The sequence below is a fragment of the Triticum urartu genome, chromosome 5A (genome assembly GCF_056163025.1).
Source record: "Triticum urartu cultivar PI428250 chromosome 5A, HENAU_Tu73, whole genome shotgun sequence".
NCBI lineage: Eukaryota > Viridiplantae > Streptophyta > Magnoliopsida > Poales > Poaceae > Triticum > Triticum urartu.
Window position 1 is genome coordinate 475,544,304 of NC_141877.1, and position 25,604 is coordinate 475,569,907.

General features: G+C 45.1%; 3 protein-coding genes across 3 annotated transcripts; 2 read left to right on the top strand and 1 right to left on the bottom strand.

Annotated features, from left to right (window-relative positions):
* Positions 1-5,792: 5,792 nt before the first annotated feature.
* LOC147972062 (uncharacterized) lies at positions 5,793-6,189 on the bottom strand. Its single transcript, XM_087524216.1, has 2 exons — positions 6,009-6,189; positions 5,793-5,929 (listed from the first exon to the last, which is right to left on the bottom strand). The coding sequence occupies exons 1-2, from the start codon at positions 6,187-6,189 to the stop codon at positions 5,793-5,795; spliced, it is 318 nt and encodes a 105-aa protein (XP_087380342.1).
* Positions 6,190-7,796: 1,607 nt separating this feature from the next.
* LOC125509896 (type I inositol polyphosphate 5-phosphatase 13-like) lies at positions 7,797-14,697 on the top strand. Its single transcript, XM_048674924.2, has 11 exons — positions 7,797-8,995; positions 9,104-9,356; positions 9,461-10,268; positions 11,012-11,136; positions 11,262-11,346; positions 11,744-11,897; positions 12,283-12,320; positions 12,395-12,662; positions 12,856-12,979; positions 13,074-13,434; positions 13,850-14,697. Exons 1-11 carry the CDS (start codon positions 8,062-8,064, stop codon positions 14,252-14,254), a joined length of 3,555 nt encoding a protein of 1,184 aa, XP_048530881.2. The 5' UTR covers positions 7,797-8,061; the 3' UTR covers positions 14,255-14,697.
* Positions 14,698-16,533: 1,836 nt separating this feature from the next.
* LOC125509898 (DNA topoisomerase, type IA, core) lies at positions 16,534-24,926 on the top strand. Its single transcript, XM_048674926.2, has 15 exons — positions 16,534-16,676; positions 16,807-16,863; positions 17,425-17,528; positions 17,860-17,953; positions 18,467-18,566; positions 19,014-19,257; positions 19,708-19,870; positions 19,946-20,065; positions 20,432-20,511; positions 21,314-21,592; positions 21,805-21,973; positions 22,068-22,196; positions 22,322-22,534; positions 23,645-23,824; positions 24,165-24,926. The coding sequence occupies exons 1-15, from the start codon at positions 16,656-16,658 to the stop codon at positions 24,813-24,815; spliced, it is 2,604 nt and encodes an 867-aa protein (XP_048530883.2). The 5' UTR covers positions 16,534-16,655; the 3' UTR covers positions 24,816-24,926.
* Positions 24,927-25,604: the final 678 nt, after the last annotated feature.

The following is a 25,604-nucleotide window of genomic DNA, read 5'->3' on the forward strand; positions in this document are numbered from 1 at the left end:
AAATTCCTGGATCCGCCACTGGGACTAGCGCACTAGAACAGCAACCACCGCTGATTAAGAGAAGTATAGATCGGAAGGATTCAACTTGCAGGTACACAGGCAGACGAACGAAGACTGGATTCAAGCGGATCCACTGAAGACAAACACCGACCGAATTCCACGAGGATCCGCTGGAGACACACCTCCACACGCCCTCCAACGAGGCTAGACGTACCGTCGGGACAGAGGGCGGGCGGGGAGAACATTATTCCATCTTCAAAGAGCCTCCACGACCTCGCATTCTACGCACCTAAGAACAGAGCTGGAGCCCTCCCGCCGGTAATGACCAGATCCACCACATATCCATGGCCTAAGGCCACAACAGACGAATACACCTGCGGCGGGGCCGGCAGGAGGCGTGCAGCCCTAGCCGCCTTTGACTCGCTAGAGCTCAGCCAAGGGGTACGCGCCGAACGACTTGGTTAACTCAGACCCAGACTTACCCCTCTTGTTTCAGATGGCCGTGACCGGGATAATTGAGTTAATCACATAAAATTATCATATCTGCGTAAAAAATAACCAAAAACCATCACAATTCGTTTAGGTAATGAAGAACCACCCATGACTCTAAAACATTGATGGCCCCATAACTGCCGATTGATGCGATTTATGACAGGGAGGTCTCAACTGTCAGGCTGAGTTGGCAAAAAAAGTATACAGACACGTTAACTATTTTCTTTCTTTTAGGAGGTAACCCCCATAGATGGGGCACCTCTCGGGTGCACGATGACCCAAGTATGTGATGCATGGCACACGATAGAAGCCTAGGAAGTGGCGCCCAGAGGCACATGAGGGATACAGGCGTGGAGGTTGTCGGTATGGGGAGACTGGTGCTTTTTGTTTGTTTTTCATTTTGTGTCTGATTTTTTCTATTGGGGTTAACAAATATTTCTCTCTCTAATACTTCCTTGGGTTTCTCACACAACGTGTGAGTACAAATGCATTAAGTAGATAACCCGCAAAAAAAGTGCATTAAGTAGATAGTACGTGTTGAACACATAGGGAGTATACCGTCGGAAGTACAGGTTGTGTGATGCGGGTAGTTCAGGTTGCACTCCACTAGGAGTACAAATTACAACCCCGAGAAGTACATTACCACATAGGGAGTAGAAGTATGTTACACGTGAAGTACAAGTTTGTGGCATGGGGAGTACAAGTCTAAATATAGTTAAGAAAAAGGGTTTCCCCGCTTTGTATTACAAAGTAACCATCCGATACAACCAACGATAGGAGCTAGAGCGGAAGCAACATAATCACGCCCAAAAGAAATGAAAGAGAAAAAGAAAAGAAACAAATGCCGATAACAGCAGCTCGACAAAAACGACAAAGCCTCATGACCGCTGCGTTCACCGGAGATTGCCCACCAAGCTCCGAGACTCCGAAGCGGCGATACCAATCAACACCTCCAAGAAGGAACGTGACAATGACGACGCTGCTGCCAAGGGTTTCCGCCGGTACACGGCGAGGAGAGAGGAAGGGTAGCCCCGACGCCCTCCAGGAAGGTCCTGCGGCACCCTCAGGCGCCACCGCGTTGGTGTCGGCCAAGCCAACAGGGATTTCTCCCAATCCCAGCCTCTACCTAAGGCACTTCGGAGCTCGCCACCAAACCGACCACCACCCTGCGCCAACACGGACACGAAGCTTCCCACGCTGTCTCATCACAGCACCGCGAAGATGGTCTTCACAACAAAGAAGAGGAGCCGGGACTAGTGCAGCGGCACCGTCGGCATACAGGAGGGCCCCACCTCCACCATCCACGATGGTAGCCGACCGGATGCCATAGCAGGAGCCTACCGGGCCTGTGGCCCCACAGGCCTGGCCGGGCCCTCAAAGGCCCGGACAGCTCCCGCCTCCGCGCAGCAGCTGGCATGCCGTCGTCGACATTGTCGCAGTCCAAGCCGCACCTCTGCCTCCCCATATAGAGGGCATCACGGTCACGCTGGAGCCGACCCGCAAGGACCCAGAAGGGACCCTACGGCCCCAGATCTGGACCGGGGACACGCCACCGGCCGACCAGCACCACCGGACCGCCCCACCACCAAGAAGCGGCACCACCACGGCGAGCGATGCCGGCCTCCGCACCATGACGCCGGACCGCCATGGCCGAGCATCACCGCCGCCTCCCCCACCCCGGGAAGGAGGAGCGCGCACGGATAAGGGATGGCCCGCCGCCGCCGACACCACCCGGCCAGATCCGGGGGCGACCGCAGGCGGCGGCGGGGGAAGGGACGAAGAGGGGCGGACATGGCGGAAGGGGGTCGCACACCGTCCCGGCCGCCTCCCGGGGAGACGGCGGAGGCGGCGGGACGAGAAGGAGGGAAGAGAGGGGGGCGGGGAGCCCGCGCTGGGCAGGCGGTGGCGGCGGGAGCAGGGGAGGGAGAAGGGGAGCTGGGCACCGCGCCGGGCGAGCGGGGGAGCGGGAGCAGGGGAGCGGGGCGCCGCGCTGGGCGGGCGGGCGGCGGCGGCAGGGGGGGTGTAGGATCGAAAGTATGTCTAGAAGGGGGGTGATTAGACTACTTGACCAATTAAAAATCTATCCTTTTCCCAATTTTAGTCTTTGGCAGATTTTAGTTATCTTAGCACAAGTCAAGCAATCTTAACACAATTCAAGCAAGTATGCAAAGAGTCTATGAGCAGCGGAAAGTAAAGCATGCAACTTGCAAGAATGTAAAGGGAAGGGTTTGGAGAATTCAAACGCAATTGAAGACACGGATGTTTTTGTCGTGGTTCCGATAGGTGGTGCTATTATACATCCACGTTGATGGAGACTTCAACCCACGAAGGGTAACGGTTGCGCGAGTCCACGGAGGGCTCCACCCACGAAGGGTCCACGAAGAAGCAACCTTGTCTATCCCATCATGGCCATCGCCCACGAAGGACTTGCCTCACTAGCGGTAGATCTTCACGAAGTAGGCGATCTCCTTTCCCTTACAAACTGCTTGGTTCAACTCCACAATCTTGTCGGAGGCTCCCAAGTGACACCTAGCCAATCTAGGAGACACCACTCTCCAAGAAGTAACAAATGGTGTGTTGATGATGAACTCCTTGCTCTTGTGCTTCAAATGATAGTCTCCCCAACACTCAACTCTCTCTCTCACAGGATATGGATTTGGTGGAAAGAATATTTGAGTGGAAAGCAACTTGGGGAAGGCTAGAGATCAAGATTCATATGGTGGGAATGGAATATCTTGGCCTCAACACATGAGTAGGTGGTTCTCTCTCAGAAAATGTGTATTGGAAGTGTAGGTATGTTCTGATGGCTCTCTCCACGAATGAAGAGTGGGTGGAGGGGTATATATAGCCTCCACACAAAAACTAATCGTTACACACAATTTACCAATCTCGGTGAGACCGAATTGAGAAACTCGGTCGGACCGATTTAGCAAACCTAGTGACCGTTAGGATTTTCGGTGGGACCGAGATGCAACTCGGTAGGACCGATATGGTTAGGGTTAGGGCATAACGTAATCTCGGTGTGACCGCTTACACAAACTCGGTGGGACCGATTTTGGTAATAAGCTAACCAGAGAGTTGGTCGGGTAAACTCGGTGGGACCGATTTGCTCATTTTGGTGGGACCGAAATGTTACAAAAGGAAACAAAGAGTTTACATTGCAATCTCGGTGGGATCGGTCACTCATCTCGGTAGTACCGAAATGTTACGAAGGAAAACAGAGAGATTACAACCCCATCTCGGTGTGACCGAGATCCCTATCGGTGAGACCGATTTGTCTAGGGTTTGTGGAAGTGGCTATGACATCTGAACTCGGTGGCGCAGGATAGAAAGAATCGGTGGGGCCGAGTTTGACTTTTGGTTTAGGTCATATATGGATGTGGGAAGGTAGTTGATGTTTTTGGAGCATATCACTAAGCACTATGAAGCAAGAACCTCATCAAGCAACACCTCATCCCTCCTTGATAGTATTGGCTTTTCCTAAAGACTCAATGTGATCTTGGATCACTAAAATATAAAATGTAGAGTCTTGAGCTTTGATCTTGAGCCATTTTTTTTGTCCTTAGTATTTTGAGGGGTCCACTTTCCTCATCTATGCCATGCCATTCATTGAGCTTTTCCTGAAATATTAATCTTGGAATAATGTTAACTCAATGAGCTATATGTTGTTAGGAATTACCAAAACCACTCAGGGATAGTTGCACCTTCAGGAGGACCCTAGCAGGGGCGGGGACGTGATACTGGTCCAAATATAGTTGGGAGTATAAGTTAAGCCTAAGAAAAATATATTAAAATCTATTAATATAAGATCTAGTTTTGAAGCTCTTGACACAACAGACACAACAGTGAAAACAGTTTGTAATTTGAGTTCGATTAAGAGATAGTTCATTTTGGAAAATTAGATATATAGCAAAAGAAAGCATGTACCAATCCTCCCACCCACGTGTAGAAGAAAAACCCAACAACTCGCTGGGAGACAAGGTTGGCGCAATGTGTTGCACCACCTATCGTTACCACATAATTTTTTCATGTTTTTACGGGCTTGGTGGGACCCACTCTTGCATCCCTAAGACGTATTGCTTGTACTTCCTCCGTTCGGAAAAACTTGTCCCAATCTTGTTTTTTAAATGGATGTATCTAGCATTAACTTGATGCTAGATACATTTATTTGAGGGACAAATTTTTTCGGACGGAGGGAGTATGAAGCAATTCCTTTGTCGTGGTGTGGGTTGTTAGATGATACCCAATACATTATTGCGGGAATAGCTAACAAATAATTTAATGTTTAGAAACAATTTTTGCAAATAGACACTAGGTCATAAATGATTTTAGATTTTGTTTTGAAGAAATATTGTTTAGAGAAAACATGATAAGCTGAATGTGTGTGTGTGTGTGTGTGTGAAAATATCATCGAGGTGATGAGACAGTAGAGACATCTCAGTCGGCCATTGACAGAACCTAAAACAAGGATAGCAGCTATTGTTGTGAATTTAATTAATAGAAGCATAGCTTGCACAAGAAAAAACTAAAATGCAAGCCCACTCGTAATATGACTTTCTATATAAAAAAGCTGCTTACAATGGATATGGAGTTTCTGAGCCCGAGCTCAAATGAGCTCAAATGAACAGTAAAGTCCAAAAAAAGAACAAATCAAAAGGTTCTGATTTTTTTGTACAAACATTGACAAAAAAATTACATGCTCACAAAAATTCATCTTCATATCACATTGTTAAAATCCGCGGTAAGAAAAATCGATTCTTCAAAAATGTTATTTTCAAAAGTATTTTGGAGTGTTGATTTTGTTTCTTTTGCCATGATTTCCAAAAATGTCTTTTCAACATGAAATTTTGCGAGCACGTAAAACTTTTGTCAGTATTTACACCAAAAATATTTCAATATTTTTGTCCATCCCAAGCTCAAATGAGCTCGGGAGCAGAAGATGACTTTTGGCTTACAAAACAATAGGCTCACTCCTACATGAAGTATAGCAAGCCGTTGCACAAGGTACGCTTCTCGCCGAAACAACCTTGTGCAGTGTACTGATATATATTCGCGACGGCATACCTAGGTAGCAATGGTTTCTTTCTGCCTTGGACACGGCTCCTCTGACGTACGGTCCACACACTGACGTGTGGATCTGGACGCACGCGTCAATGACCTAACGTAAGGTGGCCGTACGTCAGGGGATCCGGCTCCCCAACTATCATGCTTCTTGAGTCAGACTCGACGGTGATCATTGCCGAGGGGCTGGTCTCCTCCTTCTTCTTCATCCTCTTCTTCTTTTGCTTGGCCTTGCGCTTTCAGAAGAACTCGTGCTCGGCCTGGACATACTCTGGATGCTCCTGCGCGAACCTCGTCATTGTCGCCTCATGAATATCGCCGAGAGCAAAGAGAATTACCGGCCTCTGCTTCTCCTCCTCCTCCTTCTCGTTTTCATCTGCCAAATGTTAATATTCTTCGGCCCAATTAGCTCCATGCCCGCCTGAGTCTCGATCTCTGGGAAGTTCATCTTGTGCCTCTGTCAGCCAAAGCGTCGCGTGGCAATGTCATATGCACGCAGGACCATGTGATGGAGTTGAACCTGTCGATCCAGCAGCGATAGCCATCGCACTGGAACTCCATGCTGAAGTTTCCAAACGGCTTTTTCTGCACCCCGAAGAATCCGGTCTTACTCTTCGGGATTTTCTTTAGCGACATGGCGGCGACACGACTATAGATCGAGCGGTGACGACCGAGCTTCGAGAGGAGCGTCAGTGGCTGAGCGGCGAGGAGCGGTGCAGCGCCTGAGCGTCTAGCGTCAAATGTGGCGGGCAGGGAGCTCAAATGGCCGGTGGCGGGAGCTCGAATTGGGTGGCGGATTGGCAGCGGCGTAGCGGCACGATAAGCTCGAATCGAGCCGTAGAAACGCGGCGGCGGCGTGGCAGCGGGTCTGTGTGGGGATCTGGTGGCGCCGGGGGGAGGGGGGAGGGGAGCTCGAATCGGGCGGCGGTGAAAAACCTAGAACTTGGTAGTGTATTTTTGGCTTCCGGATCACCCCAATTTTCCAACTTCACAACTAACCATTTTGCTATGTTCCCTAGAAGTTGGGAGTATTTACCCCCCTTTGCCACTTGTTAGTGGATATCGATTCATTATTTCCCTCCCGGACAGAGGAGGTTGCCTCTTGAGAGAACGAACCGGTCATGCTCCCATAAAAAAAGAGGAACAAGGGTCCCCCCTTCGGTCGGTCGTATGTCGCTGCTCAAGGGATGGGGGTCGGGCCTTCATCACCGCGTCTCCATCCCCTTGGTCCGCATAGCCACACCCCCTTGTCGCACCTTCTGATGTGAATACATTGAGCATCGTCGGCACCCTAAATCGTACGCTGTCAAGAGTAGAATATATGTGGCAATGTATCGTTCTCTTGCCTTCATCGACGACGCGCCTCAAGCAAAGCTTGTCGTCGCCTCTGCCCCGTGTCTTAGCAGAAAAAACTTGTTTAACCCTAGGATCTTGCAAAAGTAGCGGCCGTAAAATTGTCCTTGTAGACCATAAGACACAGGTGGCCGCAACCTGCATAAAAAATCGCCGCCCTAGAGAAGAAAACTCAAGACAAGGCCTGCAGAACGCCTCAGTTCTGACCAGACGGAGTCGAAGAGCACAAATCTCCTACGCTCCCCAATAGGACCGAGGCTTGCCAACCATTATAGATCGGAACTGGAGCCAGATGACCAAGATGTACAACCACATTTTTCCCTGTGTAGGATAGTGCGATCGAGACAAACCTATAGGAAAAAAAAAGCAAACCTAAAGAACCAGATTCGGGACACAACATCTTTTACACACCTTTCGATTATATGAAGAAGCATCACTGGAATGAGGGCGAGACTGGGATACCTTATTCCACGTTGACGGCGACAAAACATTGCCTCATCGCCATCGAATGGTGACAATGCTAAATTTATTCTAACCTTACCACCATCAGACCGAAGACCTGAGGTGCCCGTCCCTCTCGTCGTTGCAGAGACAGGCGGAGGGAGAAGGGGCGCTCGGACTCGCCTGGTAGTAGGTTAGGTCTGTAAATAACTGGGACTAGGTTGTTTCAAATTATTAGGACTAATTAATCACATTTGAAACATAATTAGAACCTCAAACGTAATACCCTAAACACAAAAGAACATAGTACCCAATAACATTGCTTGGCTGAGTGTTAGATAGTAACTAATCTTGTAGCAGTACTAATTTAGGTGGCTGAAATTGAAGGAAATTTCATGCAAGGAGAAGAGAAATGATGAAAAGAGTGAAAAAATAGCCTTGGGCGCTGACAGTGGGGCCCGGTCCGCAGACAGGAGCACGCGACACGCGCCCCCCTTGGCCTCCGTCTCCGACGGCGTCGGAGCCCCGACCACTCCCTCTCCCGCGCCTCCCTCGCCGCGCCCTCCTCCCTCGCCTCGCCATCTTGACCATTTCCATCTTATCCCTCCCGCTCCCATTCCCACGCCCAGCCCCAGGACCACTCACCGATCAGGCCGCGCGCACGCACGCACATCAGATCGACCGGCCGTCGGTGGCGGGGGCGCGATCACACCCATGGAGCCCGACGACGAGGCGCTCAAGGAGCTGGCCGCCGCCTCGTCGCGGCCGCCGCAGCGGAGGGGCATCTCCTACAGCCAGCCGCTGTCGCGCGGGGACACCGCGTCCGCGCGCCGCGCCGCGCTCCGCAACCTCAGCCTCGACGACGACCACGTCCTCCCGGCCTCCCACTCCCTCTCCTACGCGCACCACGACCCCTCCGCCGGCGTCCCCGCGGGATACCACCCGCCGCTCCCGCCGCAGCAGCAGCACCACCACCACCCCAGCGCCTCCTACTCCTCCGGCCCCAGCTCCCGCCGCTCCGTCGGCGGCGCCAGCGACGGCTCCATGACGCTCGAGCGCGCCATGTCCGAGTACGGCGGCGGCGCCGGCACCCTCCCGGAGTTCGTCGGCGCGGGCGGCGGCAAGGGCATCTTCCGCGTGCCGCTCCGCGCGGCAATGCACCCGCACCGCCCTCCCCCGCTCGAGGTGCGGCCCCACCCGCTCCGGGAGACGCAGGCCGGCTCCTTCCTCCGCACGCTCGCCTCCGATCCGCAGCGCCGCCAGCTCTGGGCCGGGGCCGAGTCCGGGATCCGGGTGTGGGCGCTCGACGAGGTGTTCGCCGGGTGGGGCGCTGGCGCGCGCCGCGGCGACGAGGAGAGCGCGCCCTTCCGCGAGGGCGTGCCCGCGCCGCCCGCGCTCTGCGTCGCCATGGACAGGGCCAACGGCCTGCTGTGGACGGGGCACAAGGACGGGAGGATCCGCTCGTGGCGCATGGACCTCGAGACGGCCGCCACGGCGCCCGCGCCTCCGCCTCCTGGTTCAGGCGGCGAAGGGAGCGTTGGGGGAAGCGCACACGGTGGACCCAACAGCGCCCCCGTGTTCAGGGAAGCCCTCACGTGGCAGGCCTACGGCCGCACGCCGGTGCTCTCCATGGCCATCACCTCGTATGGTGAGCAGCATGCCATCTATCTATCATCTCCTCATATTGTGACAATGCATTTCTCTTGTATGTGCTTGCCAAATGTGAAGAGTCCCTCTCGCTGTTTGAATCTGACAGGTGAGATATGGTCGGGCTCAGAGGGTGGAGTCATAAAGGCATGGCCATACGACGCCATTGCCAAGTCCCTCTCGCTGTCACCGGAAGAGAGGCACATGGCTGCATTGTTGGTGGAGAGGGCGTACATTGACCTCAGGAACCATTGCACAGTTGGCAACGTATGCTCTCTCCCTGCATCTGATGTTAAGTACATGCTTGCCGATCATTCTCGGGCCAAGGTTTGGACCCTGACAAGCATGACATTTGCTCTCTGGTATGCCTTCAGAAATACTAATGAAATGTTGTGTTTAGATTAGATTACCGTCTTTGCCAGGTAGCTGCTTTAACTTGTAGATTGTACTGAAATGTGTGCCTCAGGGATGCTCGTACAAGGGAGCTGCTGAAAGTATTTGGAATGGATGGCCAAGTTGAGTCGGCTCGGCTAGATACACCGGTCATGCCAGAGCAACCCATGGAGGAAGTAGAGGTCAAAGTAAAACCATCTAAGAAGGACAAGTCGGGAGGCTCTTTGAACTTCTTCCAGAAATCTAGGAATGCCTTAATGGGAGCAGCCGACGCGGTGCGCAGGGTTGCAACAAAGGGGACATTTGTCGAAGATAACCGGAGAACAGGAGCAGTGGCTCAAGCAGATGATGGGGCAATTTGGTCTGGATGCACAAATGGTTGCATTATCCAGTGGGATGGAAATGGGAACCGAATGCAGGAGTTCCAGCATCATACTTCTTCTGTGCAGTGCATAAAGGCACTCGGAGATAGGGTGTGGGTCGGCTACGCCAGTGGTACTGTTCAAGTCATGGATGTCGATGGTAACCTTCTCGCAGGATGGACTGGACATAGCTGCCCGGTCATAAGGATGGCGATTGGTGGTTCTTACATCTACACTCTGGCACATCATGGCGGTATCCGGGGATGGCCACTGACATCCCCTGGACCTCTTGATGATGTTTTGCGAACTGAATTGGCTAACAAAGAATTGTCATACACTAGAATGGAAAAGATAAACATAATGGTTGGAAGTTGGAATGTAGCGCAGGGAAAAGCAACTGCCGAGTCACTTAAAGCATGGTTGGGTAGCGTAGCATCTGATGTCGGGTTAGTTGTTGTTGGATTACAAGAGGTTGAGATGGGTGCAGGTTTTCTTGCAATTTCTGCAGCAAAAGAAACTGTGAGATACTTTATCTCCCTTTCAGTCATTCATTTTGTTGCTGTTCAATCAATCAATTATTTAAAGCCTGCGTCCAAGTATGTATTGGTAGCTAAGAACATTAACAACTAATCCTGCTTTAGGAGTGTTAATTTGAAGTATATGGTTCAACCTGCCAATCTCACCATCTTAGCAATTTACTTGTGAAGTGAGATTATTCCCTTTAGATTCCGTTTTTGTGCTTTAGATCACTCTCAACTCTTGAATTTTCACCACCGGAGATTAGTTTTGTGACAGCTTTTTTTTTCTAAAGCAATTACGAGCATTCTTATGCGAAAAGAACACTTCAATACTGTTCCAAGTTGTAATGTTGTTCATTATACTCTTACTAACATGTTTTAGCCATTTTATCACGGTTTTGCTGTTTCATCTTTTCCTGATATTGTACAATTCAGTCATTAGTTGTTGCTTTCCCCAGCAACCAAGCTTTTGGTTATCAATCATCAATGCGACATGATTTATGTATTGTTTCATGTCAACTACAGTTTTTCTTGGACACTTCCAATTTTATGATATTCACTTGAATGAACCAAAATGTCATCTGCATCATTCTTTTCGTTAAGTCTATCTTATTTTGATTGTTTTACTTTCTCTCTCAAATTTAAAAATTATGATCTCCGTGATGGCTCATATTGTTGCTTTCATTATGTGTAAGTATCCCTGAGTCACACGCTTTACTGAACTTCCCTTGTTCATGGTTTTAGGTAGGACTTGAGGGAAGTGCCAATGGTCAATGGTGGATAGATAATATAGGCAAAGCACTTGATGAGGGGACATCATTCCACCGAGTTGGTTCTAGGCAGTTGGCTGCATTGCTTATTGCTGCATGGTATGGGCCTGTCATGAATTAGTTTCTTAGAATTACGATCAAATTTCTCTTGCCGCATAATGATAACCTGTTGAGTTTCCGTTCTCATGTGATATACATAATATGGAAAATATTAACTTTTCAAGGGCAAGAAAAAGTCTTAAGCCATATGTCGGTGATGTTGAGGCTGCAGCAGTTCCATGTGGTCTTGGACGTGCCATCGGCAATAAGGTATATGATGGTATATATGTACAGACATTCAAGTTCCTCGTTGTGGCCTCCATTTTTGAAGGTTGTGTCCTTATGTACAACTACCATAATGACATGTTTCTAAACATGAAGAATGAAAGTTGGAACAAAGTAATCAGTAGAGTACTCGCCAGATATTCGAGGATATTTTCTTTGTATACTCCTTACAAGATAAAGGGCTTCTGTGGTATATATTATGTGGGAAAATGAAATTCTATTTACGATTTCATAAGCAAGCCTCTCTGAATAGGAAGAAACACTTGCATGCAGGAGCACATTCAAATCACTGATCACTGCACCGATTTATATTTTGTTGCATGTGTCTAAGTCATGCTCCCCAATTATTTTCCTTGTGTCATGACAAGTGATTCTTCTGCAGGGTGGTGTAGGATTAAGAATAAGAGTCTACGATCGTAAAATGTGTTTTGTGAGCAATCATTTTGCTGCACATCTGGAAGCTGTTGCCAGGCGCAATGCTGACTTCGATCACATTTATCGTACAATGGCTTTCAACAAACCTCATGGATCCACATGTTCGTTTCCTATTTAATTTCCATATATTTTTGTATTGGACTTTAGGTGTTACATATGTACTCCCTCCGTTCCATAATGTAGCGCATATAGATTTTCTGCAAAGTCAAACTTTATAAAGTTTGACCAAGTTTATAGAGAAAACTATTTATATCTACAATACCAAATGTACATAATATGAAAGTATGTCTTGTGATGTATCTAAGCACATGTGTTTGGTATTCTAGATGTATATGATTTTCTCTACAAACTTGGTCAAAGTTTATAAAGTTTGACTTTTAGAAAAATCTATATGCACTACATTGTGGAACGGAGGGAGTATTGCATAATGTTGTTTCAAGCACCAAAATGTACTTTCTCTAACCCTTGTGATTTCTTTTGTTTCAGCTTCTGCTACATCTGTCCAATTGCACAGAACAGTGAATGTACGTGTTCTCTAACCTTCAGGATATCCATACTGATGAATTATGCTAATGTCCAGATTTTGTGGTAATGGCAGGTTAATGGAAATCCAGTTGATGAGGTCAGGCCTGACTTGGCTGATGCTGATATGGTTGTCTTTCTTGGTGATTTCAACTACCGGCTTTATGGTATCACATATGATGAAGCAAGGGACATGGTTTCCCAAAGAAGCTTTGATTGGCTAAGAGAGAAGGATCAGCTTCGAGCAGAAATGAAAGCTGGAAAAGTATTTCAAGGAATGCGTGAAGGTCTGATCAAATTCCCACCGACTTACAAATTCCAAAAGCACGCGCCAGGTCTTGGAGGTATGCCTCTTTTGATTCTACAAGCATTTGATCAATTATTTTCTGTTCACCGATGATTTTTTTTAAAAAAACTCTGCTCAGATCTTGCCACTGGCTCACTTAGAAATATATATTTCTTAATTGCTTTGTAATTTATTAGCGCATAGTAAATAAAACCATTGGTTCTTAAGCTTCTTATTCAACTGCCTTGTAGGGTATGATTCGGGTGAGAAGAAGCGGATACCTGCTTGGTGTGATAGGGTGCTATATCGCGACAGTCGTGCTGTATCAGTAGCCGAATGCTCGCTAGAGTGCCCTGTAGTTGCTGCAATTACATCGTCAGCTACTACAACACTTTTTCTTGATTTCTTCTTGTGATATCCCACCATTCCTTTCTCTCATATGCATATTGTTTTACCTCTGTTTTAATAGGTATGTAGCTGTCATGGAGGTCACAGAGAGTGATCATAAACCTGTGAGGTGCACATTTAGCGTTGATATTGCACGAGTAGATGAGTTAACAAGAAGACAAGAGTATGGAGAAATAATCGAATCGAATGAGGAAGTGCGGTCTATGCTTAAGGAGTCTTGTTTTGTTCCTGACAGCACAGTTAGCACAGAGGAAATTATATTGGAAAATCAAGAGAATATTGTTTTCCAAATTACCAATAATTGTGAAACAAGCAAAGCAGCTTTTGAAATCCTATGTGAAGGCCAGTCGATCAAAAAGGACGACGGGACTAAACCAGAGATTATTCCAAGGGCATCATTTGGCTTTCCACTTTGGCTTGAGGTATGAATGACTATTTTTTTTATACTTGATGCAACTAAATTTTTCGACCAACTTTTTATGTTGTACCATCATGGAGTCTAAAGGTAACCTATAGGAACCATATGATCCATCGATGACTCCATGATGTGAAACTTCAGTCTATATGTAGGTTCTCGCGGCAACCTATAGGAACCATATGATTCATCGATTATTACTCCTTATAATTTCTAGCAAAGATTATAAGAAACAAACTATGTAGCCATTTGCCCATATAGATCAATAATCGTTAGTCATTACTGAATCACGGCGGAAGTTTGACTGACCATGGCAGAGGGCAGACAGTAGTTCTGAAGTGCGGGTTCTTTGGCATTCTCGATTTGTCTTTGCCTTTATGCTGAATACCATAACCAACTTGTAATTTACCATGGCACGACAGGTCCTACCAGCGAACGGTCTTATTAAACCAGGAGAAACCGTGGATATTACAATACACCATGAGGACTTCTACACACAAGAAGAATTTGTCGACGGGATACCACAAAACTGGTGGTGCGAAGACACCAGGGACAAGGAAGCTGTTATTATGGTAAACATAACTGGTAGCACCTCAACTGCAACCAAGACGCACATGATCAATGTCCGACATCGCTGCCCAGCAACATCAGCGCCCCCACCTATCAATCCACCGGTGACACTAACTCCACCAAGCAATAACATGCCCAGTGAAGCGCCGACTAAGCGTTCTTCTAAGAAGAAGGAGGCGAGTCGTCAACAACAACAGGACTACGCGCAGTTCGCAAGCGCGGAGGTGCATGATTTGTACCGCATGCGTTGTCCCTGAGGCCTGTAGAAAGGAGTACAATCAATACTGCAGTTCTGTCTAGGAGATGGGGGTCAGGGAAGCCTTTAGATATCTCACATAAACCAGGAAGGGAAGGAGTTGCTCCGGTTCTGTACATATGCTTCACTTACCTCTACCAGCTGCCATTCTCTGTGTAGCCCAAACAAGGAGTCTAGAGTCATGCCACTGCTAAAAAATAAGTTGATTTTTTCCTCCTTGTTTCTTCAAGAGTGTTCTTTAGGGAGTGGGATTTTCCCTCTTGATTCTTAAGGAGTGTTCTTTAGGGGAAATTCGTCCTGTTAATGAATGGACAGTGATCAGTGTAATCTGTTTCATAGAATTACCTTAGGCTTGTTCTTTCCTTCACTCAAAACTGCTGATGATCTTGTAACTGATGGCTTATTCATTTTGTCAATAAGAGATCAATTCATTGTTCTCTTGAATCATCCAGAAGTTTTTGTGCCCAAGGGTCTTCCATGGTGATTATGTCAGTCATCATACTGACCTTCAATTTTTGATCTCAGTTTGTAGTTGTGCAGGATAGACGATAACAGTACACATTTTTAACAGATTTTTTGGTGGGGGAAGCATTTTGAAACTCAGGGTTATGAACGCTAATTTTTTTCGCAGACCACCATAGATGTCTTTTCCTCGTGAAAATTTGCACACAGTTTACAAGACACTCATGTTGACACTTGAGAGTAAACATTTTTTTACTGTTTTCTTCTTCTGGTTTAGTATTCAATGCGGAGCACATGAGCCTGAACACCATTTTAAATACCCGATTTTTGGTGTGCAACTCTCCAAATCCTTCTCTCTTCTTGCCTTGGAAGACATACATAATACTCCCTCCGTCCCATAGCTTGCAAAATCGTCTTATATTGTGAGGCAGGGAGAGTACATATATATTCAGTGCACATGCATGTTGGGCCTTTTACTCCACACACATAAACACATTCCAACCACAACACTCCCCTCAAGATGAGCAACAGATATTGATATCTATCATCCTCATCTTGTCACATGCTAATATACTTTCTTTTGAAATGGAGGCAAAAGATTTGCCTAATCTATTAATTAAGGGAGGATAGAGTTTGTTACAAATAACCTTGGATACAACGGATCCTGATTTCTTCACACTTGCGGTGATCCATAAGTTTGCCTCGGTCATGATGATGTTGAGAAGGATTGCCGGAGAGGCGCTCTTGTGGCGGAATACCTTAGCGTTACGCTCATTCCAAATGGTCCAAGCCATAAGCATGGTAAGCAAAGCTATGACTTTTCAATGAGATGTGCCCACGCTGGTTCTGCTTACCCACCAATTCTTCACGGTGTCCTTGGTATGCCATGTAGATGTGTCAATGCCCTTAAGGTGAAGCTTCTCAATGACCAGGTGATTCCCCGTTAGTAATTTTCATTGCAATGTGTACAAAGTACAAGAGGGATATATACATATGCAGAGAGGCGGTGTGGGAGAGGGGATTACAAGCGTTTAATCCAAACATGGCCATATGGGCGGCAATATGGGCGGCATGACACAACCCAGCCATAAAAAGGCTTGGCATGACTAACCCACGTAGGCCCTTTTATAAAAGGCTCATGTCATGCTGGTCCAAAGGTTTCGACTCATGAATTGCCTTGACACGCATGCTAAAAGGGATGATCCGGCTCGATTTTTGACCTTGTGGGCTGTTTCGGTCTTCCGGGCCTTTTGTTTTTAGGTTAAAAAGGCCAAAACAACCACCACAAAGGTCAAAACAACCCTAAATGGGTCAAAACGGCCCCAAACTGTGTTGAAAGGGCCGACTTGGCCCTGTGTCGTGTCGTGCCGTGCCAACATATGGCCACGGTGGCTTCAAATATGGATCTCTAGGCAGCTTGGAAGAACATCAGCAAGGAGGACCGGCACAAATGAGCTCCAAACTGAAGCGGCGTGTTGGTTGGGGTGGCCTCCTCAAGCTTCATGTGCGCGCGCGAAGGGACGGGCATGACTAAAGAAAGTGTGTTGGTAGCAGGGGAGATGTGGGATATGGTGTGAGGGAACATGTGGTTCATGGTTGCCGATGAGATAGACGTGACGACTGTGGCCACGTTAGCGATCCCTATTTGCAAATGGACAAAAGGTAAATGACCATGAATTGTCGGTTGGTGCTGATTTTGTTTCATGAAGTTTAGGGTTTGATTTAAACCATCTCTACAAATTCAAATTTTTACAAGGTTTAAAACAGATTTTACTCTCGGAATCAGAAAAAAAAATGCTACTGTATCGGCGGTACTACTGTGAGGGCCGCCAATTGGTCGACACACGACACGAACGCAACCACAGTACCACACGGACACGGGCTCGGCCGCTAGACCCACTCAGAGCCGAACCTCTTCCTCTTTCTCTCCTTCCGTCCCCATGGCGCCCAAGGTTTTAATGGTAAGCACCCACCGCCGCCGCCGCCGCCGCCGCCGCGGCGTAGCTTACCGAGCCACCGCGCTGTCGCTAATGGCGGCCGCGGTAGCCCTACTCTCCAGACCTTCTCACGCTCGGGTCGCCGTCGCTGCAGGTCGCGGAGAAGCCCAGCATCGCGCTCTCCATCGCCTCCGCCCTCTCCGGCGGCCGCGTAAGTCTCCCTCCTCCCTCCCTCCCGCGCCCAAACCTCCCACGGCCGTGATATTTTTGCCCCCCTGGCGACTAATTTGGCTGTGGTTTTAACTCGAAATCGGCGACAGTGTATTAGGACCGAGCCCTAACGGCAACAAGTTTCTGGTTCAGAGAAGCCAGGCAGATAGCTTGTCTGGTCGCAGCCCAGGTTTCCCCTATAGGAAACGGCTTGTCCTCGTAATGGCTCGATGTTGCAAGTAGTCGCGGTCGTTGTCACTGTAGAGTAGCTCCAGTGAGATTCAGGGCATGCTAGTAGAGAGCTGATAGAACTAGTTGCACTGACATGGATGGAACATTTCTTTCTGATGCTGCTTAATGCTCCCACTGCAAATCCAAATCAAACTTAGTGCAAAATTTTGTGTAATGATCAACTCATCACTTCCGGGATGAAGGGCTATACACTTTTGGGTAGTTGCTACTGTACTGCATATGTGGGCTATATCATGAAAAGCAAATGGGCGTTTGGTGCTCTAGCATTTCACTCTCATCACACATTTCAAAATCGTCAACATTTGTGCAGATGTCTACGCGGAAGGGAAGTACCGATGTTCACGAGTTTGATGGGATGTTTCAGGGCTCTCAGGCATTCTTCAGAGTGACATCAGTCATCGGACATGTCTTCAGGTCCTGCATTTCTTCATCAATTCTTTCAAGATCCTTCATTACAGTTGCATCACTTGATGCACTAGCTCTAGTCCATTCCAGTTGTTAACTGCACAATGCATTTGAATTGATGTGCATACGCTTTCTTCATGTCAGTCTTGATACTTACAGTTACAGACATGAACACATGGTGGACCCACTGCATATTTGCAAAATAGATACCTTAAACAAAATATATAAGTAATTATTCCACTTTTGCTGAATGAATATTGCAGTTGCTCACTACAATTCTAACCTTGGGCAATAAGTTCTTTTGTGTCCATTTTTTTACTCAATGTCTCGTCTTTTGCAGTGTTGATTTCCCACCTGCATATCAGAACTGGGAAGGGACTGATCCGATGGACCTTTTTAACGCTCCAGTTCTGAGATCCGAGAGTAACCCAAAGGTAATGCACTCTATAACTCTAATTAGCGAATACAACTCAGTTAACAGTAGGACACAGGAGTAATCAAACAATCTCAATTATGTAAGAACAACTTCAGTTAGTTCTCTACGTATATATTGTACATTTATACACGAGTTCTACTCTACCTTTAGATGGTACTATGGTGGATCTACTACACAGTTTAGCTGACCCTCAGTCATCCTATTTCATCTTTTTCTCTATAAGTGTTTACTTGGCTTTTTGATGTACTCTCTCCGTCCCAAAATATAAGAACGTTTTGACACTATGCCTAGTTTCTACTTTCTAGAATCTAAACTGACAAATTTACTGCCCTATCACAAAAGAACTCCCGGCTGTATTACTTGGATAAATTTGTAAAGGACATGGTGGGTGAAATACTGAAATGCCTCTTCTTAAGTTTTATGACAAATTGACTATACATACACAAATACCACCATCGTTACAGTCCCATTTCCATATTTAAATACAAACTGATATATGTATCTCTTGAAGGCTCATATCCACAGGCATCTAGCCCAGGAAGCTAGAGGCTGCACCTATTTGGTACTTTGGCTTGACTGTGACCGAGAAGGGGAAAACATATGCTTTGAAGGTATAATTTCCAGTTCTGCAATATATGTGCATTATATCCTATCTAGTTCTGTATTAGAAATTCGGTTGTTGCACAAAGAGCTCTACATGAAGTTTATTTTTGTATGATCTGGACTCTATAGAGATAGAAACGATCTGGACTCTAGAAATAGAAAGCAAAGTTCAAACAACTTGACCAAGATAGAGAGACTATCAGATGGCAAAATACTCTGCTGAACTAAGTTAACTGCTGGATTAGTTAGATTGCTTTGAATTTCTCAAAGCTATACATAATTTTTCTTTCCCCAGTGAATATCTATAACTAAATTATTTGGTGTATGCGAGATTTTACCTTTTCCTGAGTAATGTAATTGATATGAGTGATTTTCATTCATTACTTTTGCGTACACAGCTTGCTCGGTTCTTTCACAACCTATTAATGTAATAGCAATGCTATCGTATTTTCCAGTAATTAGTTGCACCGGGATTCCTGAGAATGAGGTTGGCAAAAGAATATTTCGAGCTAGATTCTCATCTGTTACCGAGAAAGACATATCAAATGCTATGGATAATCTTGTGTTGCCAAACAAAGACGAGGCACTAGCGGTGGATGCTCGGCAAGAAATAGACTTGAAGGTAGGAGTAGCATTTACTCGATTTCAGACCCGATATTTTCAAGGAAAATATGGAAATCTCGACTCAAGAGTCATTTCGTGAGTTCTCTATCTCCCTTTAGCTCTATAAATTTGTTAACCAATTGCATATTGAATTAATTTTCTGACAAGAAAGTACCACCTACATTCTTCAAATACTCATTGCTGGTTTTTATCTAAATATCTGTATTGTCAGTGCTTATCACCTTTTCCCGGAAGTTCCTTTTGCTCGGTCTCTTGAGTTTTGCAACCTTTCCAAATATTCTTCTTTTGACACTTTCTATAAATTTGATAGTGCAAGTAATGTAAGTATGCCTTCACTGGCGTTTTCATGTTGGAAAGTGCGGATGTTTATGCTTTTGATGTTTGAATGATTCATCTGGTTTACAGGGAGAGATTTGAATTGCAATTATCATTCATTTTTCTGTTTCTTAAAGCTTTGATTAATCCCTGCTTTAAGAATCTCCTGGAGAATTTGGTCTTATGATTGTTTTTCTTCTTCTAAATTAGGTACGGTCCCTGTCAAACACCTACGCTTGGATTCTGTGTACAACGCTACCAGCAAATTAACACATTCAAACCAGAGAAATTCTGGTCTTTGAGAGCTTACATTATCAAAGATGGTGATGAAATACAGCTAGAATGGGACAGGAAGAAACTTTTTGATTTCGATGTAAGATCCCCTACCTTAGTGATTTGACTTCATCCTTCTAAGTATTCTCAGCATGTTCATCATTCAATTTCACAGGTTACTGTAATGTTCCAAAAGATGGTAGCCAGTGATGGAGCTCTAAAAATAACAGATATATCAGTGAAGGAAGAGTGCAAAGCCCGCCCACCTGGTCTTAATACGGTGAATCTGCTTAAGGTGCGATAGTTCTAAGGCTGGCAGTATTTTTCCATGTTTAAGTTACAACTTCATTGGATAACGATGTCTGTATGGATTGCCATTTTACTTTGTTGCCTGCAAAGTTCATTTGTGCTTACCTGTGAATGATGCATTGCTCACTTCTGTTTGGACCTTAGTATTGATATTGCAATTTCATATTAATGTATATGGCCTTTAAATGGAATCTAGTACCAAGATTATGCTGTTGGAGTATGTCATAATGGCACCAGGACATCCGTTTGAGTATAAAATGGGCTTCTAGTTCTAGGATACGCTTAGATAGAGTTTCTCCAATCATTGAATCAGTTTCATGTTTTAGTGTGCTTAATATTGCTCTTATCCCAGGTTGCATCAAGTGCGCTAGGTATCGGACCCCAGACAGCCATGCATATGGCCGAGCGGCTTTACATTCAAGGATACATAAGGTTTTAGAAATGACTCTCCCTTTTCTATGGAAAATGTTAGTTAATTTGAAGTCGGCATGAGCTATTTAACATATGGGTCTATTCATAATTAGCCTGAAGTTTCTTAACTCTCAGTCACTTCTGTAAGCTTTTGGATCAACATCCAACCTTCTCCACCTCCATGTAATTCCATATATGACCTTAAACTAAAAATATTGCACTAACATTTATCTAAAGTTGCACACCGTCCAAGAGCGCAATTGTGGGCTAAATCCTGTGCAGTATGGGGTGACTGAGATTTTCAACAATTTCAGGAAACTGAGAATTAGCAAAAGTTTTACCAACTTACCGTATACATTCTATCTGCTAGCATTATCACATAAGTAGTATGATTAACTGTCAAAATATTTCACAGGCGGTCTGACTTGTCCTTCTTGTACCCACTATTCCTGCATGAACTCTTTTTATGTCAAGTTTATATATGCTGACATGGTCTTATTTTATTTTAGGTGTCATTTAAGGGTCAGCCTTACACTACTCTCTACGATGTCATATGTAGTACACAGGATAATGTTTTAAATTTTATCTGGAAAATTTGTAAATCTGTAGTCAACTTGTTTTTTCTTAACAGAAAGACTGTAAGGGAGCCCCCTACTGTAGTCAACTTGTTGTAGTTACGACTTATGAGAGTAGATCGTCATCTGACTTACAACCATCTTTTTACTACAGCTGAAAATTGCATAAATAGGTGCTGATGTACAGTTAATGATTATGTTTGTTTTTTGAGTTTCCTGCTAAAGCTCTAATAATTATCTTTATACAGTTATCCGCGTACAGAGAGCACTGCCTATCCCGCGTCATTTGATTTTAGAAGTGTACTTTCTACATTAGCACATAATCCTTTGTGGTCCAATAACGTCCGAACGTTGATGGATGCTGGTTTTGTTAAGCCTCGTCAAGGTCATGATGTTGGGGACCATCCCCCGATTACTCCAATGCGACTAGCACCAGAAGAAGCTTTGGAAACTGATGCATGGAGGCTGTACCAGTACATATGCCAGCATTTTATTGGCACTGTCAGTCATGATTGTAGATATACAAGGTAGTGCACGAGTATTCGGATTTGCATTTGATTGCTAAATTATATGTATTGTTGTCCCATTGGTCATCACATGCATTATTCCTGATCCCCGTACCTAAATTTATGTCTTGTTCTATTGTAATGTAAACATATCAATCCAGCTCTTGCTTTATTGATTATTGATGGAACTATTAGTGATTAACATCTCCCTTTCTGGGAAAAATGGTTTGCAGGACTGCAGTTGAGTTCACTTCAGGTGGAGAGATTTTCCGTTGTGTTGGCCACCGAGTCACTTCCAAAGGATTTACATCTATTATGCCATGGCTGGCTGTGGGTGAGAATAATCTCCCAACATTTAAAAAAGGGGACACAATTAATATTCATAAGGTTGACATATACGAGGTAAAGCTTATGAGTTTGTCACAGCCTCACATTTACCTGAGCTTGCTTTTTATTTGGATGTGAGATTACTGACGGATATTTATTCTTTACTAAGGGAAGCACCACGGCTCCTGATTACCTTAGTGAGAGTGAATTGATCTCTCTCATGGAAAAGAATGGCATAGGCACAGACGCATCAATTCCTGTCCATATAAACAACATTTCGGAGCGTAATTATGTCCAGGTTAGTTGAGGGCTTTTCTCTCCTGACAGTTTTGACATCTTATGGTAGTGAACTTCAACGCTGCATGCCTGCTTAAATATGCAAATATACACATGAGTAAATGCAACTCCTCATCTTTATTGAAGGTAAATTCTGGAAGAAGATTAGTACCAACAGCCCTGGGAACTACCCTGATAAGAGGATATCAGTGTATTGATGCCGATCTCTGCCTGCCAGATATCCGAAGTTTTATTGAGCAGCAGATTACTCTAATTGCAAAAGGCAAAGCTGATCATCTTCAAGTCATTCAACATGTCCTTCAACAGTTTATGAGAAAGTACTCTTATTTTGTGAAGAAGGTAGTTGATTATGTTAATAGTCTGAGATTTTGATGTCTTGTGAATTGCATTCTTGTATATTTCACCTGAGCGTACTTGCATAATCTTCCAAAATATATATGTTCATTGACTTGAATGGGTTCTTAAGCTTTTTCCAATGCCGCATCAAGCATAAACCCATGCTTTCTTGTATTTGGCTGATGTAGTTAAACAGAGGAACATACGATCCACAGATTTACTTCTCATTGTGTTGCTAAGTACTGTTCGATCTTCAGTGTCCTAACTTGTTTTTAACAGCCAATATTTACTGATATAGTGTGAGAGGGCACGCCAAAGTGCTTAGTTGTCCCTATTAGCTACATTTGGCTGTTTCAGCGTTTGTACATGTGAGTTAGCTTTCCCTCTCCAGTTGCTTGGTCGGCCTTCAGCAGGGCCTTTACTTGCCGGCGACACTTTGTACATACTCTATTTTCACCTTCTATAAATAAAGAAATTAGGCAGAGCTCACGCCCGTTCGTTCATAAATATAATAAGATTGTTAAGTTAGAACAAATGTTTCAGACTTTAATTTAAAATTATGGTTTTATATGTGGTGTATTGTTTTTAAGGGACAGCTGGTCGTTTGCCACCTTAAAGATTGGCACTTGACAATCTGTCAACATTCCCAGTGTAACACTAGTAGAAAACAGGGCTTTGGTCCCGGCCTGAAAAGGGTATTAATCCCGGTTCCCCTACTAATGTCATGCCTTATAATTTTGGTCTATGGAGTCCCAAAACTTATGTTACAGTGAAAATATCAACTTATTGAGAATTACCATTTGAGTGGCAAAGACCGACTCCATCGTGTTAGTTTTGCTTATTTTACGATTTACATTTGCATTTCCAAATCATTGAGTGAGCAACTCATTAAAGCCATACCTAGAAAATGTTGGCAAATTTTAGTTAAAGCACAAGTGCAAGGCATGACATGTTTGAGTTGCTATAAAATTTTAGATTCTTAGTAAATGCTTTTTAATAACATCCATCTTTACAATTGACTATTGAACTATTCCTTTGTACATGATGACAATGATTGACATGGATGCTTTTCTTCTACTCCTAGTTTCTTATAATGAACTGTGTTGCTTGCAGATTGAAAACATGGATACTTTGTTCGAAGCACAGTTTTCACCTCTGGCAGACTCTGGGCGTCTATTGAGCAAGTGCGGTAAATGTGGTCGGTATATGAAATATATTTCCACTCAGCCAATGAGGATGTATTGTGTAACTTGTGAGGAGGTCTATTATCTTCCCCAGAATGGTTCTATTAAGGTGGTTACTTTACTAAATTCTATTCCCATTTTTCTGTGTGATTATGTGGTCGTTATTTTAGTTTTCAGCATGATGTCCTGTTTTTGCAGCTTTCAGTTTTTTTCTTATTCACTGCCATATTATATTCGTTCTGTTACCATTTGTTTTGCTTTATTTCCTGTCCAAAACTTCGGTATGTCACGCCTAACATTCTTTTACCACGTTTCATGTTGAACATACCTACTGCATTGACCTTTGTGATATGTGTAATGATTGTAAAAAGTGCATTATCTTTTATGCTTTGTTCTGCCAAGCATCAATTCATGTATACTTGGTTGATTAATGATATTATCCTTTCCAGCTTTACAAGGAAATTATTTGCCCCCTTGATGGTTTTGAGTTGCTTCTGTTCTCAATGGTGGGCCCTGATGCAAAATCTTTTCCACTATGCCCCTGTTGCTACAATAGTCCTCCATTCGAAGGCATCGACAAACTTTTCGGTGCACTCAAGCTTGATGACACCGGCAAGGTTGGGAAAGGGGCTGGCATGCCGTGCTTCCTTTGCCCGCACCCGACATGCAAGCAATCGATGATCACTCAGGGAGTTTGCGCCTGTCCAGAGTGTAGCGGTACCCTGATTCTTGATCCAGTTAGCGCACCAAAATGGCGGCTTCTCTGCAACACGTGTAACTGCGTTGTGCTACTCCCACATGCCGCTCATAAGATCACCACCACAGATAAGAAATGCCCAACATGTGAGTCAACTATCATTGAAGTCGACTTCAACAAGAAAGCCACCCCTCTTGAAGATGGAGCTACTTTGCATGAGGGTTGTATCTTGTGTGATGAGCTGTTACATTCCCTCGTTGAGATGAAGCATGGGAAGTCGTTCTTTATGCGGAGAGGCAGGGGGAGAGGTAGGGGTAGGGGACGAGGGAGAGGCGGCCGGGGTAGGGGAAGGCGGGGGAACTCGAGACTCGACGATCCTAAGATGAGCTTCAGAGATTTCTAATTAGCCTATTTGTTTTTGACCTGTAACCCTACTCTGTAAGACATGATGATCCATATAGTGTTATCTTCTGTTGCATCTAGCAAAGTTTATGCGTAAATGGTGCACTGTCCATTTTGTGAATGCTTACACAGGTTTGGTCTTCTGACATCATAGCCTGTTGATATCTAAATGCTTACACATATTTGGTCTTAACCTCAGCAGCTTTGGCTTCCTTTGATCAATCCGTAGTTGCCGGTTAACTTTTTTTTTGCTTGTACTGTAAATGGGGCATATTGATTGCAGTGTATATGCTGAAGTAGTTGTTTGTTCAAAGCCACAAGTTATTGCTTCTGTCTGGTTTACTTTTAATTTATACTGAGGCATGAGAAACTAGGAGCGCTGGACTGCACGCAATCAAATCTTTCTACGTACTTCTATCAGGATCTCCATGATAGTACCATTCTATGAAAAACAAAGTCATGGTAGATCAGTTTTAGTGTTTTTGGTGAAACTACCTTTCATAGCCTTTGGCAATCCTTAAACTTCCAACTTGTTAACATGCTAATGTCTATTGTTGGTGAAGCAAAGACTGCTTGTAAAAATAGTTTTTGCATGGCTTCGCCACAGGATTAACCTAAACCGCCACCAAAGCAGATACGAGCATGCATTTTCTTTTTTGCGGAAAAGATACAAGCACGCGTTGATGAAGCAAAGGTTGCTTGCAAATGTTGCATGGCTTGCGTCGCTGCTTAAGAATAGACCTTGCAGGGACCGAGCTAGATACAAGCTCACGTAGTTCCAAGCTGCTAA